Below are 27,131 nucleotides of genomic sequence, written 5' to 3'. Positions count from 1 at the left end.
ATGGTTTCATTATGACCAGAATCGGTCTTGAGATATTTTTAACTTAATTTACAGTATTTGAGAGGTATGTCTTGACACCGATACTACGTAAATACTGCTCACGTATATGTTTCTAGGTTTATATTTTGCATTTCATACGGTCAAATTACTTTTGTGCAACTGATAAGAAGCGCGAAACAGTATGCCCAGGGCGTTCTAGTTTTCATTTTGTTTTAATGCAGTGCAGTGGATTGATTAGAGATATCAAGTACATACAAGTCATTTTTTAAATGTTGTAGTTCGTCTTGTAAAAATGTTACGAGTACATCATCTGTCAACACAGGTTCTGTTTCCATATTGCGGATTTTGGTTACGTAATATTATTTTCTAATTTCACGTTGTGAATATATGATTTGGGCAAACAGAGCCGCAAAGAAGTACATTATGGGTTGTTGGGTTTTTTTTGCAGTTTTATCTAGAACAAGCGATGCTTAAACCTTTGTCTGATTCTTGTGAAACTATCCACACGACAGTTACAGTACCTAGGAGTTGACTTCAGTGATGCCACTGATGGGATGTTTCTAAAAATCCATCCTCTCTAAAACGTCTTCTCTAGTTGCCCTGCATATGTATTCGCTAATGAAGCTGTGTGTTCTGAGCCTGGTTCTCTACATTTCTGTATGAACCAGCTTAGAGGGCTAAAGACAGCTTGTGTTTAAATTGAGTGTAAGGTAATTTATGCTTCTAAAGTCATGGTCAGCATTTATTATTGTACTGTGCTGTAAACTTGTTCTGTGCCTAGTTACATTATTTTATAGCTTTATCAAATCTGTACATTATCTGTCGATAATGTTTCTGTAGTGCTTTTTCAGCCCTCAGCATGTGACCGGGCTAGTGGCGCTGTGTATTAGTTTCCTGACTCCCATGTCACACGGTCTGTGATTGAATCCCATGGAACTATGACTGGAACGTTTCCCTTGGTCAGAGATTAAATAAAACCTCACTCGCACCAAACAAATTTATATTTCTAAATATCACAACATGATCGAATTTAAGTCTTTTTAATAACAATGAATAGTCACCTATGCGTTACAAAATAAACATTTATATTGATTTGAATCGCGTTTTGATTTAAATCGTAAACGCGTGTTTAAATATATGTGTTTAAAGGCGATATACTGTATAAAAGCGCTGATTCTTATGGAATGTGTTCCACCGGGGATTCAAAAAATTTATTTTTTTAATTGCGTATCTAAGGAAAATTGCAGTATAACTTTGTTCATGCACAAACAGTGGCATGTTACATTATAATTTGGGTGTCTCCTCTTGCCAGAAAGCTCTAAATTGCATTTTGAGTGCGGTTTTTGACTTTTTCTAAATTGCAACCCATAAATAAAGCTGATACAGTTTAGACTTACTGTATTCTAAACTGTATTACAACAGCACATTGGACAATGCAACGTAAATTGCAAAAATGCACTTGGAATCTGTCCAAGCCCTACTACGAAAATTATTTAAACTGCGACACTTATCATTCAACTTTAAATAAACTTTATTTTATATAGCGTTTTAAGCGAATAGGTAATTAGATTGCTCATAAACCTAATCGCTTTTTCTACATAAACACAGCGTGATTGCTCTCTGAAAATGCTTTTCCTTTATATTTAGGCTCAGATTTCAACTATAGATCGTATTATTATAAACTTTCTTGGAAAAATGTATTTTATGTAAACCATGTTTGCTATTAATTCATTTAAGGCTAAAATACGTTCATTGTCTTCCAATCGAGTCGAGTTGACATTGGAAGCTTGCCACGCCCGGACTGTTACACCAACGCATTAGCATGTTAAAGCAATTTCATTGAGGAGCCTAGCTACTAGTTAACACTCTAGTTGCCCTGCATATGTATTCGCTAATGAAGCTGTGTGTTCTGAGCCTGGTTCTCTACATTTCTGTATGAACCAGCTTAGAGGGCTAAAGACAGCTTGTGTTTAAATTGAGTGTAAGGTAATTTATGCTTCTAAAGTCATGGTCAGCATTTATTATTCTACTGTGCTGTAAACTTGTTCTGTGCCTAGTTACATTATTTTATAGCTTTATCAAATCTGTACATTATCTGTCGATAATGTTTCTGTAGTGCTTTTTCAGCCCTCAGCATGTGACCGGGCTAGTGGCGCTGTGTATTAGTTTCCTGACTCCCATGTCACACGGTCTGTGATTGAATCCCATGGAACTATGACTGGAACGTTTCCCTTGGTCAGAGATTAAATAAAACCTCACTCGCACCAAACAAATTTATATTTCTAAATATCACAACATGATCGAATTTAAGTCTTTTTAATAACAATGAATAGTCACCTATGCGTTACAAAATAAACATTTATATTGATTTGAATCGCGTTTTGATTTAAATCGTAAACGCGTGTTTAAATATATGTGTTTAAAGGCGATATACTGTATAAAAGCGCTGATTCTTATGGAATGTGTTCCACCGGGGATTCAAAAAATTTATTTTTTTAATCGCGTATCTAAGGAAAATTGCAGTATAACTTTGTTCATGCACAAACAGTGGCATGTTACATTATAATTTGGGTGTCTCCTCTTGCCAGAAAGCTCTAAATTGCATTTTGAGTGCGGTTTTTGACTTTTTCTAAATTGCAACCCATAAATAAAGCTGATACAGTTTAGACTTACTGTATTCTAAACTGTATTACAACAGCACATTGGACAATGCAACGTAAATTGCAAAAATGCACTTGGAATCTGTCCAAGCCCTACTACGAAAATTATTTAAACTGCGACACTTATCATTCAACTTTAAATAAACTTTATTTTATATAGCGTTTTAAGCGAATAGGTAATTAGATTGCTCATAAACCTAATCGCTTTTTCTACATAAACACAGCGTGATTGCTCTCTGAAAATGCTTTTCCTTTATATTTAGGCTCAGATTTCAACTAAAGATCGTATTATTATAAACTTTCTTGGAAAAATGTATTTTATGTAAACCATGTTTGCTATTAATTCATTTAAGGCTAAAATACGTTCATTGTCTTCCAATCGAGTCGAGTTGACATTGGAAGCTTGCCACGCCCGGACTGTGACACCAACGCATTAGCATGTTAAAGCGATTTCATTGAGGAGCCTAGCTACTAGTTAACACTGTACTTCCTACTTTGAAAATACCTGTGAAACCAGTTTAATTCGTCACAGCCAGCACTCCGGCAGAGAGGGGGGTTGTACTCGTGGAAAGATTACAGATTTTAATCATCTAACAACCATCCCCTTTTCTGCAAAACTGATGTGCTGAAACAGTACAATTAAACACGCTCTGCAGAAAAGGGGATGGTTGTTAGGTCAGCTTCAGTTTTACACCTACAGTACACATTTGATTTCATTAAAATTATGAGGTACCCTGTATCTGCAGGACTCAAGAGGCTCTCAGTCATGTCACTTTGCAGTTGATGTCTCCTAGAGGTTCCTAGATTCTTTTGTAAATAAAAGGAACAGCATACAGTGATACTTTTTCAAAAACGGGGAACAAATTTCAACATCCGACTGCACCGAGTACACAAATATTGGTTCTAGGCTCCTGAATCACCTTTGGTCCCTGGATCATTGCTTTTAACCATTTACACAAGGTTTTTACTGTAAAGCACTTTCACAGCTCAACATAAATAGACCTTCTGGGGCACAGGCTTTAAAGGAGCTTTTTAAAAAAAACAGACTTTGCCTTTCCTGTTATAAGCTATTCTTTTAGCATATGACAAACATGCCCTTATTATGGCGATATCCTCCTAAACATTGGAGAAATAACTCTAGAAGTTCAATTAAAACAGAAATGCTTCAAATCACTTGGGATACAACAAAAAAGTGGTGTATTATAAAGTGTGTTAAAAATGTAGCTAGTTTGTTTTCATACCTTAGATTATAATAAAACCTCACCATTTAACACCAACAGGTGTTTTCTTGAAGTCTGCTAGCTTCAAAGTTTATGGTTTGGCTTTTGTGTATAATGATAGTGAACTGCATTGGAAATGTAGGAAAGTAAGCATTAATAAGCAGGAAAATTAAACCAAGAAACACCTAAAGTACTGGACTATATTGCAGATAAACTACCGATCTACCTTTTAAGCCTGTACAACCTGCAGAACTCCAGCTTTAATTGATTGGACTCAACAGCCTAAGTTTTAAGGTTATCCTTACAAGTGTGGAAAAGCATGGGCGTAATGTTGCAGCCTTCACTGTTGTTTTAGAAGTTGTTTTTTCCAGCTGTACATGAACATTTCTGTCTTGAGTCTTTCTTAACAGTATGGTGTAAACAGTGTCTGGTTTCTACTGTGATCATTATTTCATTACTGAAGTAGCCTTTTGATATTTGCACAGTATTTTTTGTTGCTATGGCTGTTTTCATATTCATAGTTTTCTTCTGTTAAAACTTAAAATCTCTCGCATTAAATTGGCTACAAATGCAAGAATTCAACCAGATATTCTTACTTGTAAAATGTCTACTGTTGCATTGCAGTTAGTTAATGTAGTTAGTCCATAGTCAGCAATCTAAACTTTATTGTTAAGCTTTAATGATTGATGTTGTACCAGTAACCTTTAGAAATACTACAGTACTTCACAAATGCTTTGTGTGTTTGGAAATCTTTTGAGTAAAAGCCTTATAAAAATAGGTTTAGTTTTCACAGGACATCACAAAGAAATAGGATGGTATAATTCTTATAATTGCTTAGTGATTGTATTTGGAAGATTATGGACTAAACAGACTTCAGGGATGCCAGTGGATCATTGTGCTATTTGGAATTATTCCAAAAATCAAGTGACCTCTTTGCTGTAGTATCTTTAGTATTATTTATTTAGTATTAATAAAGAATAGATTTATTAAAGTCGTGCGATGTGTAAGCGGGATATGTAAAATAATGTAAAATAAAGTTTTTTATTATTGTTATAGAGAAACATGATCAGATTTTCCCTGGTTCAGAAAAAAGCCGATTAAAATCTGTAATCTTTCCACTTGTATGTCATCGGACATTAACGAGTACAACCCCCCTCTCTGCCGGAGTGCTGGCTGCGACGAATTAAACCGGTTTCACAGGTATTTTCAAAGTAGGAAGTACAGTGTTAACTAGTAGCTAGGCTCCTTAATGAAATCGCTTTAACATGCTAATGCGTTGGTGTAACAGTCCGGGCGTGGCAAGCTTCCAATGTCAACTCGACTCGATTGGAAGACAATGAACGTATTTTAGCCCTAAATTAATTAATAGCAAACATGGTTTACATAAAAGACATTTTTCCAAGAAAGTTTATAATAATACGATCTATAGTTGAAATCTGAGCCTAAATATAAAGGAAAAGCATTTTCAGAGAGCAATCACACTGTGTTTATGTAGAAAAAGCGATTAGGTTTATGAGCAATCTAATTACCTATTCGCTTAAAACGCTATATAAAATAAAGTTTATTTAAAGATGAATGATAAGTGTCGCAGTTTAAATAATTTTCGAAGTAGGGCTTGGACAGATTCCAAGTGCATTTTTGCAATTTACGTTGCATTGTCCAATGTGCTGTTGTAATACAGTTTAGAATACAGTAAGTCTAAACTGTATCAGCTTTATTTATGGGTTGCAATTTAGAAAAAGTCAAAAACCGCACTCAAAATGCATTTTAGAGCTTTCTGGCAAGAGGAGACACCCAAATTATAATGTAACATGCCACTGTTTGTGCATGAACAAAGTTATACTGCAATTTTCCTTAGATACGCGATTAAAAAAAATAAATTTTTTGAATCCCCGGTGGAACACATTCCATAAGAATCAGCGCTTTTATACAGTATATCGCCTTTAAACACATATATTTAAACACGCGTTTATGACTTAAATCAAAACGCGATTCAAATCAATATAAATGTTTATTTTGCAACGCATAGGTGACTATTCATTGTTATTAAAAAGACTTAAATTCGATCATGTTGTGATATTTAGAAATATAATTTTTTTTGGTGCGAGTGAGGTTTTATTTAATCTCTGACCAAGGGAAACGTTTCATTTTTTCAAAGAAATGTTTGTTAAAAAATAAAGTCATAGTTCCATGGGATTCAATCACAGACCGTGTGACATGGGAGTCAGGAAACTAATACACAGCGCCACCAGCGCGGTCACATGCTGAGGGCTGAAAAAGCACTACAGAAACATTATCGACAGACAATGTACAGATTTGATAAAGCTATAAAATAATGTAACTAGGCACAGAACAAGTTTACAGCACAGTACAATAATAAATGCTGACCATGACTTTAGAAGCATAAATTACCTTACACTCAATTTAAACACAAGCTGTCTTTAGCCCTCTAAGCTGGTTCATAAAGAAAAGTAGAGAACCAGGCTCAGAACACACAGCTTCATTAGCGAATACATATGCAGGACAACTAGAGAAGACGTTTTACAGAGGATGGATTTTAAGAAACATCCCATCAGTGACATCACTGAAGTCAACTCCTAGGTACTGTAACTGTCGTGTGGATAGTTTCACAAGAATTAGACAAAGGTTTAAGCATCGCTTGTTCTAGATAAAACTGCAATAAAAAACAAAACAACAACCCATAATGTACTTCTTTGCGGCTCTGTTTGCCCAAATCATATATTCACAACATGAAATCTAGAAAATAATATTACGTAACCAAAATCCGCAATATGGAAACAGAACCTGTGTAATTGTTGATAGATGATGTACTCGTAACATTTTTACATGACGAACTACAACATTTAAAAAATGACTTGTATGTACTTGATATCTCTAATCAATCCACGGCCACATTGTTAAAAGCAGAGTCCCAGCACAAAACGAAACTAAAACGCATACCGTTTCGCGCTTCTTATTAGTTGCTCAAAAGTAATTTGACCGTATGAAATGCATAATATAAACCTAGAAACATATACGTGAGCAGTATTTATGCACTGTAGTATCGGTGTTAAGACATACCTCTCAAATACTGTAAATCAAGTTAAAAATATCTCAAGACCGATTCTGGTCATAATGAAACCATGTTTCGTGTGTGTTTTCTTTAAAGTACCGAGACCAGCCATATACTGTATGTTTATGTTCCAAAATTAATATCGTTTATGGCCTTCACACGCGTTGCAGTATGCTCCTATTCTTTTTATGCTCAGCTACTAAGATTTCCCTTCAGTGGTAAAATTAGATATGCATATTCAATACTTAAGCGGGCACAGTTAAGACATTAAATATACATATACATAATGTATACAGTACAGTTTTCATACGGTAATATGTTTATGTTCCTAAATCAATCTCTTTTATGAGCATGTGAAAGGCATGGTGAATCGATTCTCAAAAATTACTGTACTTTGCATGATTGGAAAAAAATGCGTGATTGCGAAATGCTGTGGTGTTACTTTTACAAAGACGGTCAATGAAAAAAGGAATGTGGACCAGGGCAATACTTTGAGTTTACACTTACAGCTTATCCAAGGTCATTCATTATTAATACTATTAGTAATATCTTCGTTAAAGACTTTGATGGCGACAGCTCAAACATGAGAGGTTGAGCTTTATTAGCTCCACCTTGCGGAAATTCCGGATACTATTATTATGCTAGCGGTATTTACCGGTAACTCGCGGTATTTACCGGTAACTCGCGGTAGACTGCGTACAGCGTACCGGAAAATAATGCGGTATCGCCCGTGCATTTTGAATGGCTGCATCTGTATGTGGTAATATGTGTACTAAATCAATACAAACAAGAGTGTTTATCCAATTTACCTCATTAATAGTACCATTTAGTACCTCATTTCACTGGACTTTTGTGATGTTTTCGTTTTCTAAGTCATGCTTTACATTTACAGGCACCAAAACGATTATCCGTCAAAGGTCTCCTGACCCTGTCATTCTTACATTACACAAACAAAATGTAAGAGCAGGACCAAAAAAGAAGGCGTGTGTGTGCTGTGCAACCTAAACAGTAAAGCAGGCACCATCCTTAGAGATTTTTTACATTTTGATTCACATTAAAGACTACAGTAACTTTCTGAGTGCCTACTCTGTATAAATTGTAAGCACCGAAGACAGAAATTGAGTTGTGATTAACTTTGCCAATGAAGTAGATCATTCTCATTTGGCATTCTGAAACAGTTCATAATCTGGCTTCTACCCCAAATCAATACTTTACTAAATTGTCTGGATTCTGCATTGAAAATCGAGCATTTATATTACTGTACATAGAAAAAGCTGTAGATAGAAACAGATATTTATATATGATCATTCAAAACCACCTAAAGGGACAGAAAACAGATTAACAATGTGGATTAATTATATATTTGATAAATCCTTAAATGACAATAATTACATTTAATATGTGTATTTTCCAGATCAAAAAGAGTTAATAAATGATAATTGACCTGAGATGAAGCAAAACGTCATTACAATGTGCATAAGGCTCATGAGACTTTAACATCCCTTATAATATATAGATAGAAGAATATAATATATATAGAAGAATAGTTCAGAAATCTCAGCACAAAGCCATCTGTCTCCATACATATCAACACTCTTTTAAAATATAAACATATAGCACCTTCCAAAAGTTATCACTACATCACAGTCAAATCTGTTATTTTTGCTATACAGTTAAGAAATGTGAATGTGTAATTATGAGATGAATACAAATGCTAAGTATTACTGTACACAATACAGTAAATGTTTATGTTGGAGTAATTCCATGCATTTATTTGATAATATTAGAAAATAAACATACCTTGTATTCAACCCAGGGATTTTAAATGAACATAAGAATTGGGACACTTTTGCTTATAATTAAATAGATTTGAGAGTGAAAACACCAGTATTTGGTTTCATATCCCTTTGAGGCAATAACTGCTAAATATTTGCAATCCATAGATATCATTATACTCTTTGTATACTGTAATTATTACAGATGCTTTGCCCAGCCTTTTCTCTAGCCACATTTTGCTTTTGCCTGTTCTTTTGGTATTCTAAACTTCATCCTGTAAAACATTTTTTTCCTGATGAACTTTTGGGTTGCACTGACTTTGTTTTGGATCATTGTCATGCTGCTTGATGAAGCTCTACCCAATATTTACAGAACCATATTTTTTTATATACATGTACAGTATATACCTGTAAGTACACAAAGTGTTTCTTCAGAATTCATTCTAATGCTGCCAACATCAGCTATACAGTATGATAAAAAATACAAGAGAGCCAATTACAGATCATTACATTATTATTTTATTAATATGTAGTCCATTTCTTGACATGGATGCCAGATTTATCTTCATCTTCATTATTTTGGGGTGTCCAGTATCTGTGCTATGGTTCTAATTGAGTTTTATTTTTAATTTCATACTTTAAATGCCTGTTTTTTTTAACAAAGTTCTTTTGTTTTTTATGGTCTTTTGACTAAAGACTCCAAACACACTAGTCAAAGCCAGACCAATTGATAGGATTTTCACACCAGTTTTATGAGTGTCTAATTGCCCAACAACTTATTGACCAACAAGAACCATTCATCAGGCGAATGGCCCAATAAATGTCCTTCTAAAACTGTCTAACAATCTAAATTTGTTTAAATGACCAAAGGATGGGCTTCATTTGATAGTATTTAACATTATATATCTAGGTGTTATACTCATAAGTTATTTTCTTTTCATGATATACAGCTATTACAGTTCATAGTGGACATCACAGTTTATACTTCACTGTAATATTAGTTTTGGAGGGCACTGTAAATATTCAATTAAAAAATAAATAGTTTCAGACTACAATATTTGAGCTCATAAATATTTAAATACAGGAAATATCAAAAACAAAGATCTAAACCATACATTATTTTATATTACTTTTCCCATCACTTGACAAGCATAGGTTTCTTGCACATCCAGAATTGTAACTGGTAAGCATGTTATAACCAAATGAAGAATTTAATTTAGAAGCATGGATAAAAAACCATGCTAATAAAATCATAATGTTTATGTTGCCCTCTTTCTCTTTTATGTGATTGTTTATTGCCAAGCTGTACTTTAATTCAACAGACCTTTGGAAAACATCACATCCATTAAGAATGATGACTATAGATATTTGCCTTTCAAATGAAGGAAAAGCACAACACTTCACAGTGTAAGCTACTGGAGGTCTCAGCAAAGGGGATTGGACCCTATGCGGTGCTTGATACAAGATGTTAGAGAGGGAGATATTAACTGGAGAACGGAAGCCAGATTTATTTAGCCAAGCTGCGTAGCCAATATTCGTGGTCAAGAGGAAGCGTGGGTCTAGTAGCCGGGATTTCTCAAGTCAAAGCGTTTATCAGGCGAAGAAGGTTAATAAAGGGAGCTCTGTGAGGATTAACTCAATACTGAGCGAGGAGGAGCAGGTGAGGAGCCCTTAAGTAGTGGGTTGCCTGGAGGTGTGGTGCAGGACGAGGGACATGGTTGGGTATTTAGGATGTGCATTGGCGTTCTTGGGAAGTAGCAGGGGCTTGTGTCTGATTAGAGGAGGCTGTGACACACATCCCAGTACTTCATTGATTAATTTCTATAAATTTCAATTGTGTTGCTGTTTGCTGGTTATTGTCCTTACACCCGAAGAAGGCTCCACAGCCGAAACGTTGTGTTTTCTTTCTTCTCTTTTCAGCATGGAATAAACTTATTACTTGTTCTCTTGCTTGATAATGCCAGAGCTCACCAAAGCATTACTGGACTGTCCTACCATAAGACCATATATTAATCCAAGATTTGAATCTTTGTTGATAACCAGGATTAGCAATGTCAACATTAAACATGGCTTTGCAAGCATCCGCCTTCACTCAAAACATTTACAGTGTGCAGCTGCTATACACTAGCTGATATAGACAGTCACAACAATTGTTTTTTATGTTCAGTTTTTTTTACATTTAACTTATTGTGTCCTAAACACCATTCAGTTTTAGTATTCAAATTTTGATTAATAATATTCACAATAATATGTGCACAAAAACTCTAAAATGATATGATGCTACATTAAAACATCTGCACAAAGACAGTGAGAAGGAGTATGTTCAATTCACTATGTGGACAGCAGTTATATGATAGAAAAGATAAGAAGTAAATGAAACATTCACAGGCAATAGGTCTACCAGATATTTCTCTATTAAAGACAGAAATTCTCTCAGCCTTATCATTTTAGAGGAATATTACACCTAACCAGGTCTCAAATGTATGAGGTAATTTACTCACATAACTGAAAAAAAAATGTAGCCAGCAAAGCAGACAGATAACAGCTGACTTTAATTTAGATCCTGTGAGAATTTTTATACCAACAAAGATCATCACAGTTCAACGCTGGGTGAGTTTTTGATAAAATGGGAACAGACAAACTGTTCTATTGTCTGCCTAACACCACCTGCTTATGAATTGTGAGAGCCCACTAGTATAAAAAAAATAACATCTTGTTCCCCTTAGGGATTACATTTCTAAGATTCCAGTAAACAGTTCACTGACTGCAGATGTGTTAAGATCAATAATATGGAATAAAAAAGGAAGTGATATGTTTTTCTGTACTTGGTATCTTGTATGCATCGGTGAAACAGACAGTATGGAGCAGAGTTGCACACATTTCTCCATATGTGAGGGCATTTTAAAAGGCTTAGGAATATCACCATCTCACTGTTAGAACAATTATGAGAGTTACTAACAGTACATAACAATTACATACACTTAATCACATATCTTGTAGAGTAATAAAAATATTTAATCAGAATCACTGTCTTTTCTAATCATAATGTGTGGGATTAATTAATTCTGAGGGAGACCCCCTCTGTTGGTGACAGAATCCAGCTAAGTGAGCTCCGTGAAGTTGGACCCCCTACAGACAGCACAAACGATGAAACCCACCTCTTTTGATAGCGCTACATTTGTGCCGGTTTGTGCCATTTCTGAGATATAGAAATCGGGATATAGAGATATAGATATCGTGCCCTGTTTTATTGGGTAATCATGTGACTGTCTACAAGGACGTTTACAGGTACCAACACACTCGGTACTTAAATTACTGGAGACAATCACGTGATTACCCGATAAAACAGGGCACTATATCTCGGAAACAAAAGCAGCACAAACGCTACTTTCAACGACATAAACCGGCACAAACGCAGTACTAATGAATAAGACTGGTCTGGTTTCCCTACGATGTTGTAGGGGGGCTGAGTATGTCATGACCCCAAAAAAACAAGGCGCTATATCTCAGGAACGAAAGCAGCACAAACGCTACTTTCAATGACATAAACCGGCACAAACGCAGTACTAATGAATAAGACTGGTCCGGTTTCCCTACGATGTTGTAGGGGGGCTGAGTGATGTCATGACCCAAAAAAACAAGGCCCTATATCTTGGAAACGAAAGCAGCACCAGTGGTACATTCAACAGCACAAATTGGCACAAACTTAGCACTAACGAATGAGGTAGGTATCATCGTTTGTGCTGTCTGTAGGGGGGCCAACTTCACGGAGCAAACTAAGTGCTGCATTTTCCACAATTCTAGTATTTGTTTATAAACTGAAGACATACAATGTTATAAAAATTAATATTTTTTCAGGTATTCTTGCAGCATAAGCGTTATATAGCTTTTCTACTTCACTTCTGCTCATGTGCAAAGTTTTTGGAAAAATTAAAGTAGCCCAGCTAAATAAACTATGTACAGTATACTCTCCATTCAAATAAATGGAGGTATTAAATAGATGTACTGTATGCTATCATATTGTTTTTCAATTTGAAGTCTTTAATACTGTAGGACTACTACAATTCAGTAATTCCAAGCATATTCACTCACATTTAAATTACGTGATTTTTGTACAGTACTACAATTCCTCATTGTGGATATCTACTGCTTTTCATAACAACAATTGTATTTTTAAAGAAAAATAAGTAATTTCCATCCTAGTAAGGTTCTTAATTCACAGATATTATTTAAACTTCATCAGCCCTTTTGTGCTAGGTTAATGTTAGTCAACACTAAGTGTGTGGAAGGCCTCATTTGATGCACTCATGTAGTCTAAAGCACTATACCACACATCCAGCAACATACAGCAATTAACAATAAGAAAAATGAGTATGCTTAACAAGTATCTTTTTATGGACAAACTGTTTAAAAACTTGTTGAGCTTTAGTGCTTAGTAACGGCTGTGCTATTTGCATCTTATGCTAAATAAGAATATATTGTACTGTATGTCTTTATTTAATCTGGCTTAGCCTATATGTCTCAATAGTGTACTATTGTGCTATCAGACTGCAATACAAAAGCATATAATCTACTACGTTTCTAAACATGCCTCAGTCTGTCCTACATCATGTGGATTGTGTTCTAACTTAATCTACTTTAAGGAAGCATTTACAGTAACTCTTGTCCTAAATTGGTCTGGCTCCTTTTGAAATTTAGAGTGAGGTTTAAGATTTTTTTTGCTCATGTTTAAATTATATTTATTGTGTGAGTATAGAGCACAACTCTGAGATCTGCTGATTCTGGCTTTCTTATTTTACAGAAGACCAGTCACCACACAATGGGTGACAAAACTTTCTTGTGTACAGAACCATGTAATTCCCCCCCCCCAAAAAAAAATGAATAGCTTCTAATATACATTTTTTATTCTTTGTGTTATTGTGTCAAATTACTCTGGTTATTATTAATAATAATATATTATATTTAAGATTATTTTTTCTTTGAGGAACTCTTGGGGGACACAGTAACCCACCACTGTACTACAATATATATTATCTTACAGTGATTGAAAATGACATAATTCTTATTATGGTTATTGGTAAGAATATGCGTGCATGACAGTTAGGCTGTAAAATATAGGAGGGATTAATTATTCTCCACAGATCCAGCACAGATCTTCCCTTTAAAATATTTAATCTCTTGAAACCATGGCCAAGTAATAAACTTAAGTGATGCAGACATCACAAAGTCATTTTTTACAAAAAACAGCAAATATTTGTTTGGCTATGAAAATGGCTGGATTTTCAAATAATTTCATTTATCAATTTTTTTTTTCCTTTTCATAGCTATTCATTGAGAAATGTGTCTTGGTAAAACTTGTACACCAAAAGCTGAATTTCGCAGTGCAATGGAACTATTGCTACAGTAGTTTTTGTGACCAGGGACCATTTCATGTGGAGTGTTTGTAAAGTGAAATGGGTAACTTGAGTCGGTAATTCATAAATTCTTAGCAGCTGTCAAAGTATCATAGGAGACAAATCATTTACAACATCTCAATTCCCTGTAATTTAGAGATTAATTGCTCCATTCTCTCTAGGTCTTCTTTCCTCATTTCATACTGCCACTGGGACAGACATCAAGGCAATTTGCAATTTGTTCCTTAAGAGCAACATTCAAGCATTTTTATTTGTACAGTCAGGAGACTGAATTAAGAATCTAGAGACAGGTCTACTCCAGCTGCAAGTAGGGGAGCAAAGAAGGAAAAGAAAACTGTAAATCTGACTGAATACAAATACATTAACTGTGTGTGATGAGATTGGGGAAAGGTTTAAGAAAACCCTGATTTGTAATTAATATGCATAGTATTTAAAATTTCATTAACATCTGAAAATATATACAGTATTCCACATTACAAGTTAAAAAAGACACCAGAGAAATACACATCTGACCACCAACAGATTTTATATTTCAAACAATACACTTAGAAATACAGAATACTGCATAATACAAAATGTAGGGAACCATAACGATGGGGATACTAACATAATTGCACAGGCCACAGCATGACCACTTCTTAGCTCGATCTTGAAAATGGATCACATAAGGTTAGTCAGGTTGAACCTGGTCAGTTCTGAGGTTGTTGCTGTAAATGGTGATGGTGGACCAATAGGTGGCACTCTTTCCTCTGGATTAGAATTTCCAAAAACCACAATGATCCAGTATGTTAACCAGGGGTACGGCGATGAAGGAGATGCCATCCTTTGATGACATGTTATCCCTTGGATCTTGACTATCTAACTTAAAAAAAATTCCATGGTACTTATCAACAGTAGTGTATTGGTTTAAATCCACTCTAAAATATATAATGTGGGCTGCCTAAAAAATCCCCCTTAATTCAATTGGTGACACAGTTTCTCACTTCTTTACAATAAATGCTGTGCAGTCTTCCCAGCTAGTGCAGAAATGCTACTATGTGTCACCCAGGTGAGTGCTGCATTTCAGTGGTGGAAGAAGCGGGTACCCTTTTGAATATTGTAGGTCCCTTGGGATAAAAAGTGATGTAAAAAGTAAAATAATTATTAATCCTATGTGAGGGAGGAATGGTGGCATACTAGTTAACATTGCTGCCTTGCAGCACTGAGGCCCTCACTTCAACTCTATCTGTGTGGAGTTTGTATGTTCTCCCATGTTTGCATGGGTTTCATCTGAGTGCTCGTTTCCCCCCACAGTCCAAAGATGTACAGTACTATTAGGTTAATTGGCTTCAGGGAAAAAAAAGGACCTGGTGTGAGTGTGTGCGTGTTTGTGTCTGTATGTGCAGTGTGATGGACTGGCACCCTGTCCCGGGTGTATCCTGCTTTGCGCTCGCTTGCTGGGATAAGTTCCAGCTTCCCTGTGGCCCTGTATTTGGTCGATGGATATAAATTGACTAATTACTAAGCTGATATCTGGGTTAATATTAACTGATATATGGTACAAGTGTTAAATTTTAAACAATTCGAATTGTAGTAATCAGATGTTTCAAAAACTCAGCAACTTTACAGCACATCTGATTATGGTATCTGAGCTTATAGTGAAGTGCACATCTGATACAATAGTTATTTGGTAAAGTTCTAAGGACTACTTAGAACTGTAGTAATACAGTAGATAACAGACATAGTTTAATATATTTATATACAAAATATAATTACAGCACCGTTGCTCTACTTTCTGAGCTCCTCAACATAGTATTATATCTTTGATAGTCTTACTGTATGTAAGAGTGGTTGTTAATGGAAATGGAGTTCTGAAGATTTAGCCAGATATTATTAATCAAATAATACCCACAACTAAGTTAAGCTGGGGGAATTGTAGGTCTGATACATTGTGGAGCCATCTGATTTCCACTCAACTCAGGTCTGATTTGTTTGACACCTCTGAGTGTGTAGGCATCTTATATGAGCAAACACATCAGCTGCTCAGACACATCTACAGATGCAGCCATTCAATCTTCGTAGTACAAACCCATACCGCACGCAACATGTGGTTATTTTGGAAACGTTTTTACGTGCTCCTTCTGACCATATTACGTTTATATACTTTGTGAGAAAAGTGATAGTTTTAACCTTTTCTGCAAATACACTTGTTATCGGAGTAAACAAAAGCATACTTTTAGAATTTGATTAATAGGGAATATAATATGGAATTAGATAACAATATTAATAAGAAATTAATAACAATCTAATTATATTCAGGTACTGTAGCACAAAGTAATATAAAACTTTCTATTGATATGTGTATGGCTGTTTCAGTGCCTGATTTGGAACTGTGTCTGTGGTGTGATGGCTTAAGTGACTGACTTATAAGCCTGAGGTTGCGTGTTCAAATCCAGCTATTGCCATGAGATTTATTTTAATAAACATTTATTTGAAAAACTAAAATAGCAAATATTATGGACACTATATTACATTTTTTATATTTCTAAATATCACAACATGTTCGTACTGTATGTACACAGTGGTACCGCAGGGTGTAGGGCGCAAACCCACGTGAGCCCAAAAGTCCTACATTACTAATATCTTCCGTGTCGCATTAACATTGGAATGTTCCTTTTTTACAAGTTTAAAAGGAGGTGATACACAAGTGTCTCCTCTTTAACTCTTCAGTTTACAGAGAAATTTCACCACAGCCTCACAACATTGTCCAATAATACTTGTGTCTAATTTTTAGTTTAGCAGGATTTAAGCTACAGTATATGAATATAATTATATAGTTATTAATTTCATTAGATACATGATTCCATATTATATTCCCTATTAATCAAATTCTAAAAATGTCAATCTAGTGTTCATAGTATTTGCTATTTTAGGTTTTCAAATAAGTCTTTCAAAGGCTTGAGGCATCTGTTAAACTGCCCCACTGGATACATTGTAAAGAAATCGGTTTTTTCCTCCCCCTCTTCAATTTCAAAGTAGAATAGGCCAACCTTCCAATGAAAGACAGTCCCCCTTCCCCTCACGGACAGATGTTTAATTAGAAAAAGAGATTCACAACACAAAGCTGTGTCAGTCTTCATGTTGTTTTTAATATGACGCAAATTCTGCGAAACTAAAGGAGACACGTATCACCTCTTTTTACACTTGTAAAAAAAGAACATTTCACTCAGTGGGCGATGCATTGTTCTCAATCACCTGCTAATTTGTTTTACACCACGGGAAGACAGGAAAATTGGATTTTACGGAATGTGTGTTGCATTTACAAAATTAAAGTGTTTAAAATGTATAATTAAAAAGTAAAAAAAAACTTAAATCTTACACAAAGATTCTAAGATGATCACGAGGTAGTGTATTACATGTCTAATGGTCTAAGCCCATTAACCCCCCTTTTGATTAAAATCGCAAACGTGTGTTTAATTAAATGCCTTTATTGATTCACAATCTGTTGCATAATTGCGCATCAATCAAAACCCCGAGTTTCCCAGAGTATCAGAAAAAAATAATTAGCTCACTGATATGTTTATGTCGTGGTCTTTAAAATGCATTTGGTTTGAAGGCTTTCTGTGTTTCCCTTACTAAGATATGGACATAAGAATATTTGTGCGTGGTCAAAAAAATGGCAAAAAAACGACAAAGTGAAGGCTGTGAAAACATTCACAATGTACGCAAAGCAAGTGTTCTCGAGGAGGTTTTGTGAAAACGCTACAGGCGTTTTTAACTGCACTGTTCCACTGTCTGGGAAATACATTTTTCCTGCACCAGAAGCTATACTGATTCTCTCCGATGCAGTGCAGTTAAAAACACCTTTAGCGTTTTCACGAAACCTCCTAGAGTTGTGAGTACACTTGCTTTGCGTATAAAGTACATTTTGAATGTTTTCATGAGAGGTTTATTAGCTTATTACCTCTATTAGCTCCACCTCCCAGTTTTCCAAGGTGATTCCGTGTACTACTGTAGCGCTCTCGGGTTCACGTGGGTATGCGCCCTCGCCGCTGCCGCCTCAAGTCGCCCCCCCACCATCAGGGACTTGAACCCGGGCCTCCGGCATCACTCAACAGGGACCCAGCCAGTTGAGCTAAAGGGAAATGTCCCGTCTGCTCGACGGCTGCGGTTCCTGCTATTCACAGGGAAGGGCAGTGATGTCACCATGCTGGTAAGCCAGCTCGAACAACCTGCAATGGTGGCCATATGCGTTACACTATTAACAGAATCTAATTTGCATGCAGTATGACGTGTCATGACGCATTTCGATCCGACACTCCCACCGCGTTGTACCGCAGCGTACCTCGCGCCTTTAGAATGGCTGCATTTGTACAGATGTACAGTACTATCCCTCTGGAGTGCCTCAATGAGATAAGACTATAAATGATAACCACCTTGGAAAATCATATTAACAAACAACAGTATTTTGTCAATGCTCCATTAGATTTTTTGTTAGTGGCAATAAAGTTTATTGTGGTTTATTTATGACTGAATGTAAATATTGAGGAGCCCATTAAATGACTATGATAGATGACCTCTTCTTTTGGTACATGAAATACTGTATGCGTACTTTGCCCTTAGGTGTTTTCATACATGTTTAAATTACTGTTCCAAAGCTTATTAACAAGAGGCCGGAATGTGGCTGACAAATTTTAAAAGGCAGAAACGTTGCCTGCAAGGACCTTGTCTCAACTGTATGAGATTCTACAGTTATTCCTCCAGGGTCTCACATCTTAAATTTCTTTTCATGTCAATATAGCACAATGTTTCAACTATTCTTGCCACATTAACCTCCTACTTCATCATTCCAGACTCTCATACATTAGATGTGCATTATTTAATGTATTTGTATGTATATGTTCAAACACTAAATAATCTTTTCAGCACACAATTGAAAATACCTTGTATAAAGTAACACGTTACTTAGTTCTTCTAAAATATTATTTACATTATGAAAAGAGAGGGCTCTGAGCAAAAACATGAAAGTACAATTTTAAGCTGTACTTCTTAAAGGAATACGTTTTTTTTTCAATTGACCATAACAGAAAATTAAACATGTCCATGAATTAATAAAATAAATAATTGTAACAATTTGGCAAAATGATTAAAGAAAAAAACTTTTAGTTTAGAGTTCTGGGTCATTTCACCACCCATTTGTGCCCAGAACAACTGAATTAAATGTTTTTTAGTAACGTGCTTCAGCCCATATATTATTTACCTCATTCATTATTTTATCAACTGCAGAGTAGAACAAGGTAAAAATCATGTATCTCATCTTTTAGAGGTAATCTCACATTCAAATCTAAAATTTCACATTTAAGAGTGCCTCATGGAACCACCTTGTATGAACGTGTACTATATTAGATTCAACACAAAAGTGAAAAAATCCACCTAAATTATTTATATGTAAAGTAAAGATCAAATGGTCTCTATACAATATAATTCATAACTGTATTTACTTTCTTGATAACCAAACTCATCAGAAAGTAGAGAAATCTAAAAAATATAATGAACCCCTTTTCATTAAAAATTCCAATTTGTTCTGAAAAAGCTTTTGGCAAGATTTAAATAATGCCGTGTGATCTACTATCACAGCTATACATAATCTATTTTAAACAGTCTTAATGAGATTTGGGAATATAAAATAATTTTAAGCAAGATAAAGAGAATTCACATAAATAAAAGGATTGTCTTCACAGTATAATTCTTTTCAAGACATTCAAATGAACAATACAGTGCTGAATCAACCTGTCACAAGCAACATACAAATGTAGTATAAGAAATCACAATTTATCAAGATAATAAAAAACAATTGTAAAATACATGATCTCATTTGAGTGGAGAGGTACTGTAAAAAAGAATAAACCAGGTAAAAATATTTCTCGGCTTCCTTCCTCTCAGATTCAGTTATACAGGTTTATTTTCCTAACAAAAGATTGTAATTCAAGATGCTAAAAAAGATTGATCCTCATAATATGTGCTTTTTCATATTTCATGGTTCTGGAAGCCTAAGGAAAGAAAATATATTTAGCATTTAGTGGTAGGTAAGAACCACCTATTGTGAATTCGTGTATTTGAAGGCTTACTAAAAATTACATTTGCTTGTTTAGATATGCCTAAACTATAAATAATGATTTTCTTTGAACTAGAGAAGGGAGACAGGAGAGAAATTTTTACCTCTCAGCATGGTCTCGGCAGGCATTGAACAAGAACAAGAAACCTGTCTGGGCCTTATTCTGTTTTCTTTGCATTCAAACAGTGAGCTCACAAAATGGACATAATTGTGGATCTTCCAGTGCTACCATTATTCACACTTCATTGTAGGAATTATATAGTTTAGTCTGCAATGGGTGCTTTAAAATATTTGGTTTCCTATAATTTAACAAGATTTGTCCTAATATTTTAACATTACAAAAGCCATATACTGTACCGTGTGTGCTGCAGTAGTGGGGTATTACCAATATATAGTGATCCCCACATGTAAGAAGTTGCAGCCAGAAACAATAGTGCACCCCCAGACCAGCATGAAACAGTTATTCTACTTTATATAATTGACCTTATTCTATATACTTCCTCAAGCAATTACAATAGCTTAACAAGAGCTGTCCAAACATTTTTAGATTAAAAAAGCCACATCATAGTGTATGCTAAGTGTACATCAACCATTTATATTTTTCTATTTTAACCCTACACTAAGATTCACACTAAGAGTTAATTGCTTTGTCTTAAGATGATAAAGTAATACTGAAAAAGTTTAAAAGAGTGTAAAACTAAAAATTGTATTTAATCTCATTTAATATTGTTACTGTGATCTTATACCATATTTAAAGTTAACTTTGATTGACAGACATTTATAGTAGCTAACACCTTTCAGGAATATTCCACTAAATGTTCGTGCTTTGTTTGGAATGGGAGGAAATTACATGACTTGATTGCATGCATTTTGTGTGACAGTAAAAAACCCAGAAAAGTTTATATTCCATACCATACTGACTGTCTTGGTGTAAGTATCCTACAGAAAAGATAACTGCAATTTAAAGAAAAATAAATCTGCGGCTGCAGTCCATTATTTCTCACAGGCAGATGCTTTTATTTTTCGTAAGCAAAAAGTTTTCGCTTCTGTGAAAAAGATTAAGTCTGCATTTTTGTATTTAAGTCTGCATGTGGGTCAGATATTGCTTTCTACAAATGCACAGTAAAAATGAGCTAAAATGCTGTGGTATTACTGTGATGTATTTTAAGTAGGTTTAAAATGACTAAGACTCATTGAAAAATAATACTTTAGAAACCTTTTCAAAAGCATTATTCTTTTTTACTTTTCTCTATCATAAGATTAGCAAAAAGAATAAAATATATTTTTTAAATGTCACCCCATCCTCTGCATCATTGTATGTATCGCTGTACCTCAAATATAAATATTTTCACTCCTTCATAAAATTGTATAAGCTGACGTTTGTGCTTGTGTATTTAATTTTGAGGTACTTTAAAAACAAAAGACAGCTATACTGTATTACATAAGTAATGTAATGTGAATATTATATTTCAAATGGTTTGTGCCAAAATATTCTGTCAGTTTGGTTCTTGATTAAAATGTGTGATGTCCATCGGGCTTCCTGATGACAAATTAATAAATAATTCTCCCAATGACACATTTATCTGAAGCATGTAAGAAACACTAACAGCATAAAGTAAAGGCAGTTAATTAACATGACGTGAAGTGCATCATCTACTACTGTATGTACTAAGTTACAGAGGCAATAATCAGGCATAAATTCTATGTAATAGCAGGTCAGGGAACATTTTCAGGTTTAATAGAAGAATCTACATAGCAAATGCCCTTGACTTCTTTCAAGATGTAATTCAAAATTAAGATTGTAAATGGATTGTCAGAAAGCTCCTGATAAGGCACCATACAAGATATTAAGTCTTAAGCTTTAATCAGCAGGAGTTAGCTGTGAACAATATCAGAAACAAGAGTGACGTACATCATGGGATCTGGGCAATGTGAGAATAGAGGGCACTTTCCTTTACCCCATTTTCCCACATGCTTTTAGTCTTGACAGTCCAGCTGAGCTGCACCTCAAAATGAGCTATCAGAGCATTAAAATCATTTTATTTATACAGTATATACTGTATATGCACCCACAAAATGGTTGTTAAATGTTTCTCTCTCTGATTTCCTTTATGACTGTTCTGTATAAGGCTCTTCGTCTTAGCTCTATCTGTAGAGTACCTGTTCCAATATTATGGAAAATAGTACAAATGTATTCCCGGTTGACACACTACAACTGTTTAGAAAGTTTTGATTGCTTTGTGGCTTTGTGTCTCTCTTTTCATCTCCTAAAGCAGAATTGCTCTTATTCCAGCATCCAAACTCTCTAATCCCCCTAATACATGTGTCACTCTTAGACATAGCTACAGTGTAACACAGGCATACAATAACCCAATGTAAAAACTGAGCAGAACCCAGTTTTATTCTTATTGTAATTAGTTTGTCAAGATATAGGAAAAACAGCATGCAGTCAGGCATGTCTTCTGAGATCCCTAGATACGGTATAATGACATACATGCACCATTATATTTAGTACATGGAATTTAAATACTGACTTAAAATCTTTCCTTGAGATCAACTCTTGCCCTGCTAGATATGGTGCATCTTGTTAAAATTATTGTAACTTCCCATTTTGCTGCATTCAAGTTATTAATTTTTCCTCAGACAACGTTTTCTCAGACAATGATTCAAATGCTTTACCTGCAATACCAACTTGAAGTTTATTTAAAAAACAAGGCACATTCATTAAATTTATGATGCACGAAATCTGTCAAACATTATGTCAGATTCAAAGTTACTGACACATACCTTGTTCTTGATTTTCAGCCATTAACTTTCCTTAAAAACTTAAATTCTTGAGCCTTTCATAAACAGCTCTATTGCTGTCTGTCCCAAAATCTCAGTGTGGCTGATCTATATAATGTATTTTACATCATAGATTGATCAATAACCATATAAAATGGTTGTCAGCATTGAATGTAGCTGAGTACCAAAAAATATACTTTTTAGTATTTCTGATTATTTTGTGAAACACTAAATTCCTATTATTATATACTAAACTTAATTCAGTTATAATTAACTCTATATACATGAGTTCTCCTAAGTTAAAAGCACAAATACTTTACATATTTAGTTAATGTTTAAAGTGGTACTTCCTTTCATTCAGTGTGTCACACCATGAAGAATAAATGTTTCCTACATGAGAAAAACAAAACTATAATCACCTCCTCGCACAGCTAAAATACAGTATGTACAGTAATCTTTCAAAACAAACATTTTGCATTTCCAAAACAAACCCCAAGTTAATTTCTTGAAAGTCTGTATTTGCAGTCTTGTTTACAGCAGGTAACAAAATTCCTAGAAAGTAATTAGAACTTAGACAACTGAAGTGTCACCTGCTCTGCCCTTTTCAATCAATTGTAGTGCTTCATTAAAGCACCATCTTTTTTCAGCTAATTGTCGAGCTGTGCCACAGATCCATGATCTCAAACTAAAACCAAATCACTATCTCCAAGTTCTTAGAATTTCTCATTTATTTATGATTCATGATTTACCTGATCTGCTTTATAAAAAAAATAAGTGTCTCCTCGAGTGGATTTCTTATTTTGCATTTTTTCTATACCAGGTTTAATTTATTCAAATATTTCCTGGCAGTGTCCAATTTGAGATTAATATCCAAACCTGTTTTCCAAAGGCATCCTGAGGGATTTTTCACCTTTATGAATATTTATGCTTGTATTTATTCAGCTGTGTCACAATGTTCTCATTTTTAAAATGGTAAAACTGCTTTACAGGCAAAATAATAAAAAAGTTGAATACTAACCTTAAACTCCTCAAGGGACTTGTAGGTTTTTCCTCGGAACTCGCAGTAGTTTTTTCTCTCTTTGCACTGTGGGCAGCACTGGCTGGTGTCCACTCGGATACAGCGGGGGTGGACTTTGGGGCACTCCGGTTTGGCACATAGTGGCCCTTCTTCAGTACACAGGCAAGGGCAAGTGGATGGGCCTGGAGTAAACTTCTCGCCGATGGCAAACACAAAGCCACTCTCATCCACACAACCCTTGCCACGATAGTCAGGGTAGGCGTACTCATCTAGACTGTCAGGGGTTACATTGGATTCACTGGTGGGGCCCTCATCCATTTGTTCCAGGGATACCTCTTGCTGCTCCTGTTGTTTCTCACTTTTGGACCCAGTGTCCTGACTACTCCACCCCATTCTTCCTTTGCTAAAGCTAGTCTTGTTCCCTTTGGTCTTTCCCTGCTTGTTCACTTCATCTCTTCCCATTCTGCTGATCTCCTCCAGACGTTCCTGAGTGGCCTGGCTTAGCCCACTTTTGGAAGCTTGGTCCTCTTTACTTTGAGTCAAGGCACGCTCCAGCCTCTCCTGGCTCATTTGCAGGGGGACTGTGGGATTGCAGAGGACACCCATCAGGCAACACATAAATAGAAGGGCTCTAGAAAGAATGCCAATCGTCATGGCAAGAGAATGCCGCATTGTTCTCCAGCACCCACAGGGGTGAGGATGCTCACTTCACCAAATCACATCACCATCCTCATATCCCAACATGCACCTGAAAAACAATATGAAACAAAGCACAAAGCATTTATTTTGCTTGTGCACAGACAAAACTCAAAAATTAAATAGAAACATTCTGCTTTTCCCTAGTTCGAGATTATTTTGCTTCCATAGTAACAGGTGTTTAATCAAAATCACTTCACAAGGTGATTAATTTCACATGGAATCAATTGACTTATTTTAGTGTGAAAAGGAAAGGAGAGCTACAAGACTATATACTGTATGTCATGACTGTGCTGGTGGAAGAGTAGCACACAAACACAGAATTTATATAGAGTTATATGGGCTTCTGCCCTAATCTCCTGATTATTCCGTTTACATTGCAGTTATAAGTTGATGCCTCTTGAATTTCTAACTGAAATATCCATCCACAAAGTAAAACTAAATGAATATTACAACAGGACAAACTGGTCATACAGCATATCCAAAGGTAAGTTCTAAATAGCACACAGACACAGACTCTGTAGCAGGTTACTACTACCTTTTACCAATGATGTGCAACACTGTAGAAGGTCTAACAGGCTTGCATGAGGTACTGTAGAAATTAAGCTAAAATACATGTACTTAAAGATTTATAGCAGAATTTCTACAGGTACTTCCTAATAGAGCTCCCTATCTGAACATCTTTTTCGTGCTGTTAAATTGCTGATATTTCTATTTATTCCGAGATTATTCAAGCAATATGTAATGCACTGTCTAAAACAGTTGTTACTGAGCAGCTGCAATACTTTAATTTATCTAGTGTGAGTCTGGTTGTTGTTTCCTGTTGTGAATTGAATTGAATAGGAAATGCGGCACATCAACTAGTTGGGAATTGAACAGTGAATTAAACCATTGCTGTATATACAGTATATAAATCCATTCTGTATACTGTATATTGTATATTGTGAGATAACCACATGTATGTCAGTATTTTCCTGAATTACAGTGTACCTGATAATACTGTTCTAAGCACATAACCAAACCTAGGGCCATAATGCACCTGAAGAAGGCAAAGTGTGAATAATTCTTAGTTCACAAATATTATCAAGACCATGGAGTCTGTAAATTTCAAAGAGGAACATCTTTGCAAACCCTTAATAAGAACAGTTCTTTTATTTAGAAAAGGATAGGATCAATTTAAACCACTTTGTGCTTTCACTATGCCTTAAAAGCTATTTTTGCACTAGTAAAAGAAGGAACTAACTCTTTAAACACCTGGCTTGGTTTTCATAACCGGATCAGCATGTTGCTTCTGTTCAACACTGATCAAAACTGACATGGATTATTCACAGATTCACAGCACGCAGGAATAACAACCAAGCGAAGGTCAATCTGATGACTAAATACAAGTGAAATGAATTCAGTTCAAGAACCAGAACAAAACGATTTTGAAATTGGTATTTTTCGTGTGACAGAAATTAATTATTTCTTATCTGGAAGAAAGAATGCCAGAAAAATCAATTAAATAAGTAAAACAAATATTAGAAGGGACAAAATAAACTTTCACATTAATATCTAATACACCAGGACTAAAATAACCATGAAGTGTTTAATTGATATTACAGAATAGTTTGGAAGAAGTGAAAAAATACATATTTTGACTTTTTTTTCCTTTTGAGGAATGAATTATAGCTAGATTTATTAAAGACAAACTGTATGTCATTTCACTAGCATTTACTGGTTCAAAAGTTACAGGGTTGAAGTCACATTTTTTAACAAAACAAAAAATGTATATTGGTCTCTATGACATACTTATGCTCTTCACAACTGTGATATGAGAAATGAAAGAGCCAGTGACCTTTCAGTGAATTTTCTAGGAAAAGAATGCCATTTGAGTCACATCAGAAGTTCTTCATGAATACCAGTTTTAAGAGCTGTGTTTGACAACACACTTGTCATCTGCTTTTTTATTTTTCAGGTAATGTCACATTAATGAAATGTTCTTTCATTCCTCCTTTGGTTTCAACTCATTTTCTTTTACCTCTTTTCACAATAGTAATGGGGATTGTTTTTGTTCTTTAATTAACAGTCCACCCCTAATAATAAGGAATATTATGCATTTAAAATTGTTTAAAAACTTTTACACTGTTAAACATGATGTTGTTCAAATGGGCAAAATTCTTCCCTTTGAAAACAAGAAAAATAACGCAACAGTTACTGTAGTTGAACATGCAAACACAGGACAAGTTTCTGGTGATGAAAAGGAGCATCTGACTATATTGCCACAGCTTGTGCAAAATGTAATCAAGCTCTATTTCTGCAAATGAATGAGAACTATAACTGCAAATGAAAGCAACCAAATACCTTAGTGTCCATCTGACTTCTTAAAACAAATGCTTAATAAATGAGACTAAATAA

At 35.0% G+C, this 27,131-nt stretch overlaps 1 protein-coding gene across 3 annotated transcripts in view; it reads right to left on the bottom strand.

Moving 5' to 3' along the window:
- Positions 1-27,131, bottom strand: part of vwc2 (von Willebrand factor C domain containing 2) — an 82,484-nt gene that overhangs the window by 36,901 nt on the left and 18,452 nt on the right. For all 3 annotated transcript variants that reach the window (XM_088601464.1, XM_088601461.1, XM_088601463.1), the window contains one exon: positions 24,039-24,786. In XM_088601464.1, coding sequence (XP_088457590.1) covers positions 24,039-24,710 — 672 coding nt within the window. In that variant the 5' untranslated portion in view covers positions 24,711-24,786. The remainder of the gene's footprint in view (positions 1-24,038; positions 24,787-27,131) is intronic.

Source organism: Lepisosteus platostomus, chromosome 12 (genome assembly GCF_059453375.1).
Source record: "Lepisosteus platostomus isolate fLepPlt1 chromosome 12, fLepPlt1.hap1, whole genome shotgun sequence".
NCBI classification, from domain to species: Eukaryota; Metazoa; Chordata; class Actinopteri; order Semionotiformes; family Lepisosteidae; genus Lepisosteus; species Lepisosteus platostomus.
Note: the sequence above shows the minus strand (reverse complement) of the source record. Positions and strands in the feature narration are given on the sequence as shown.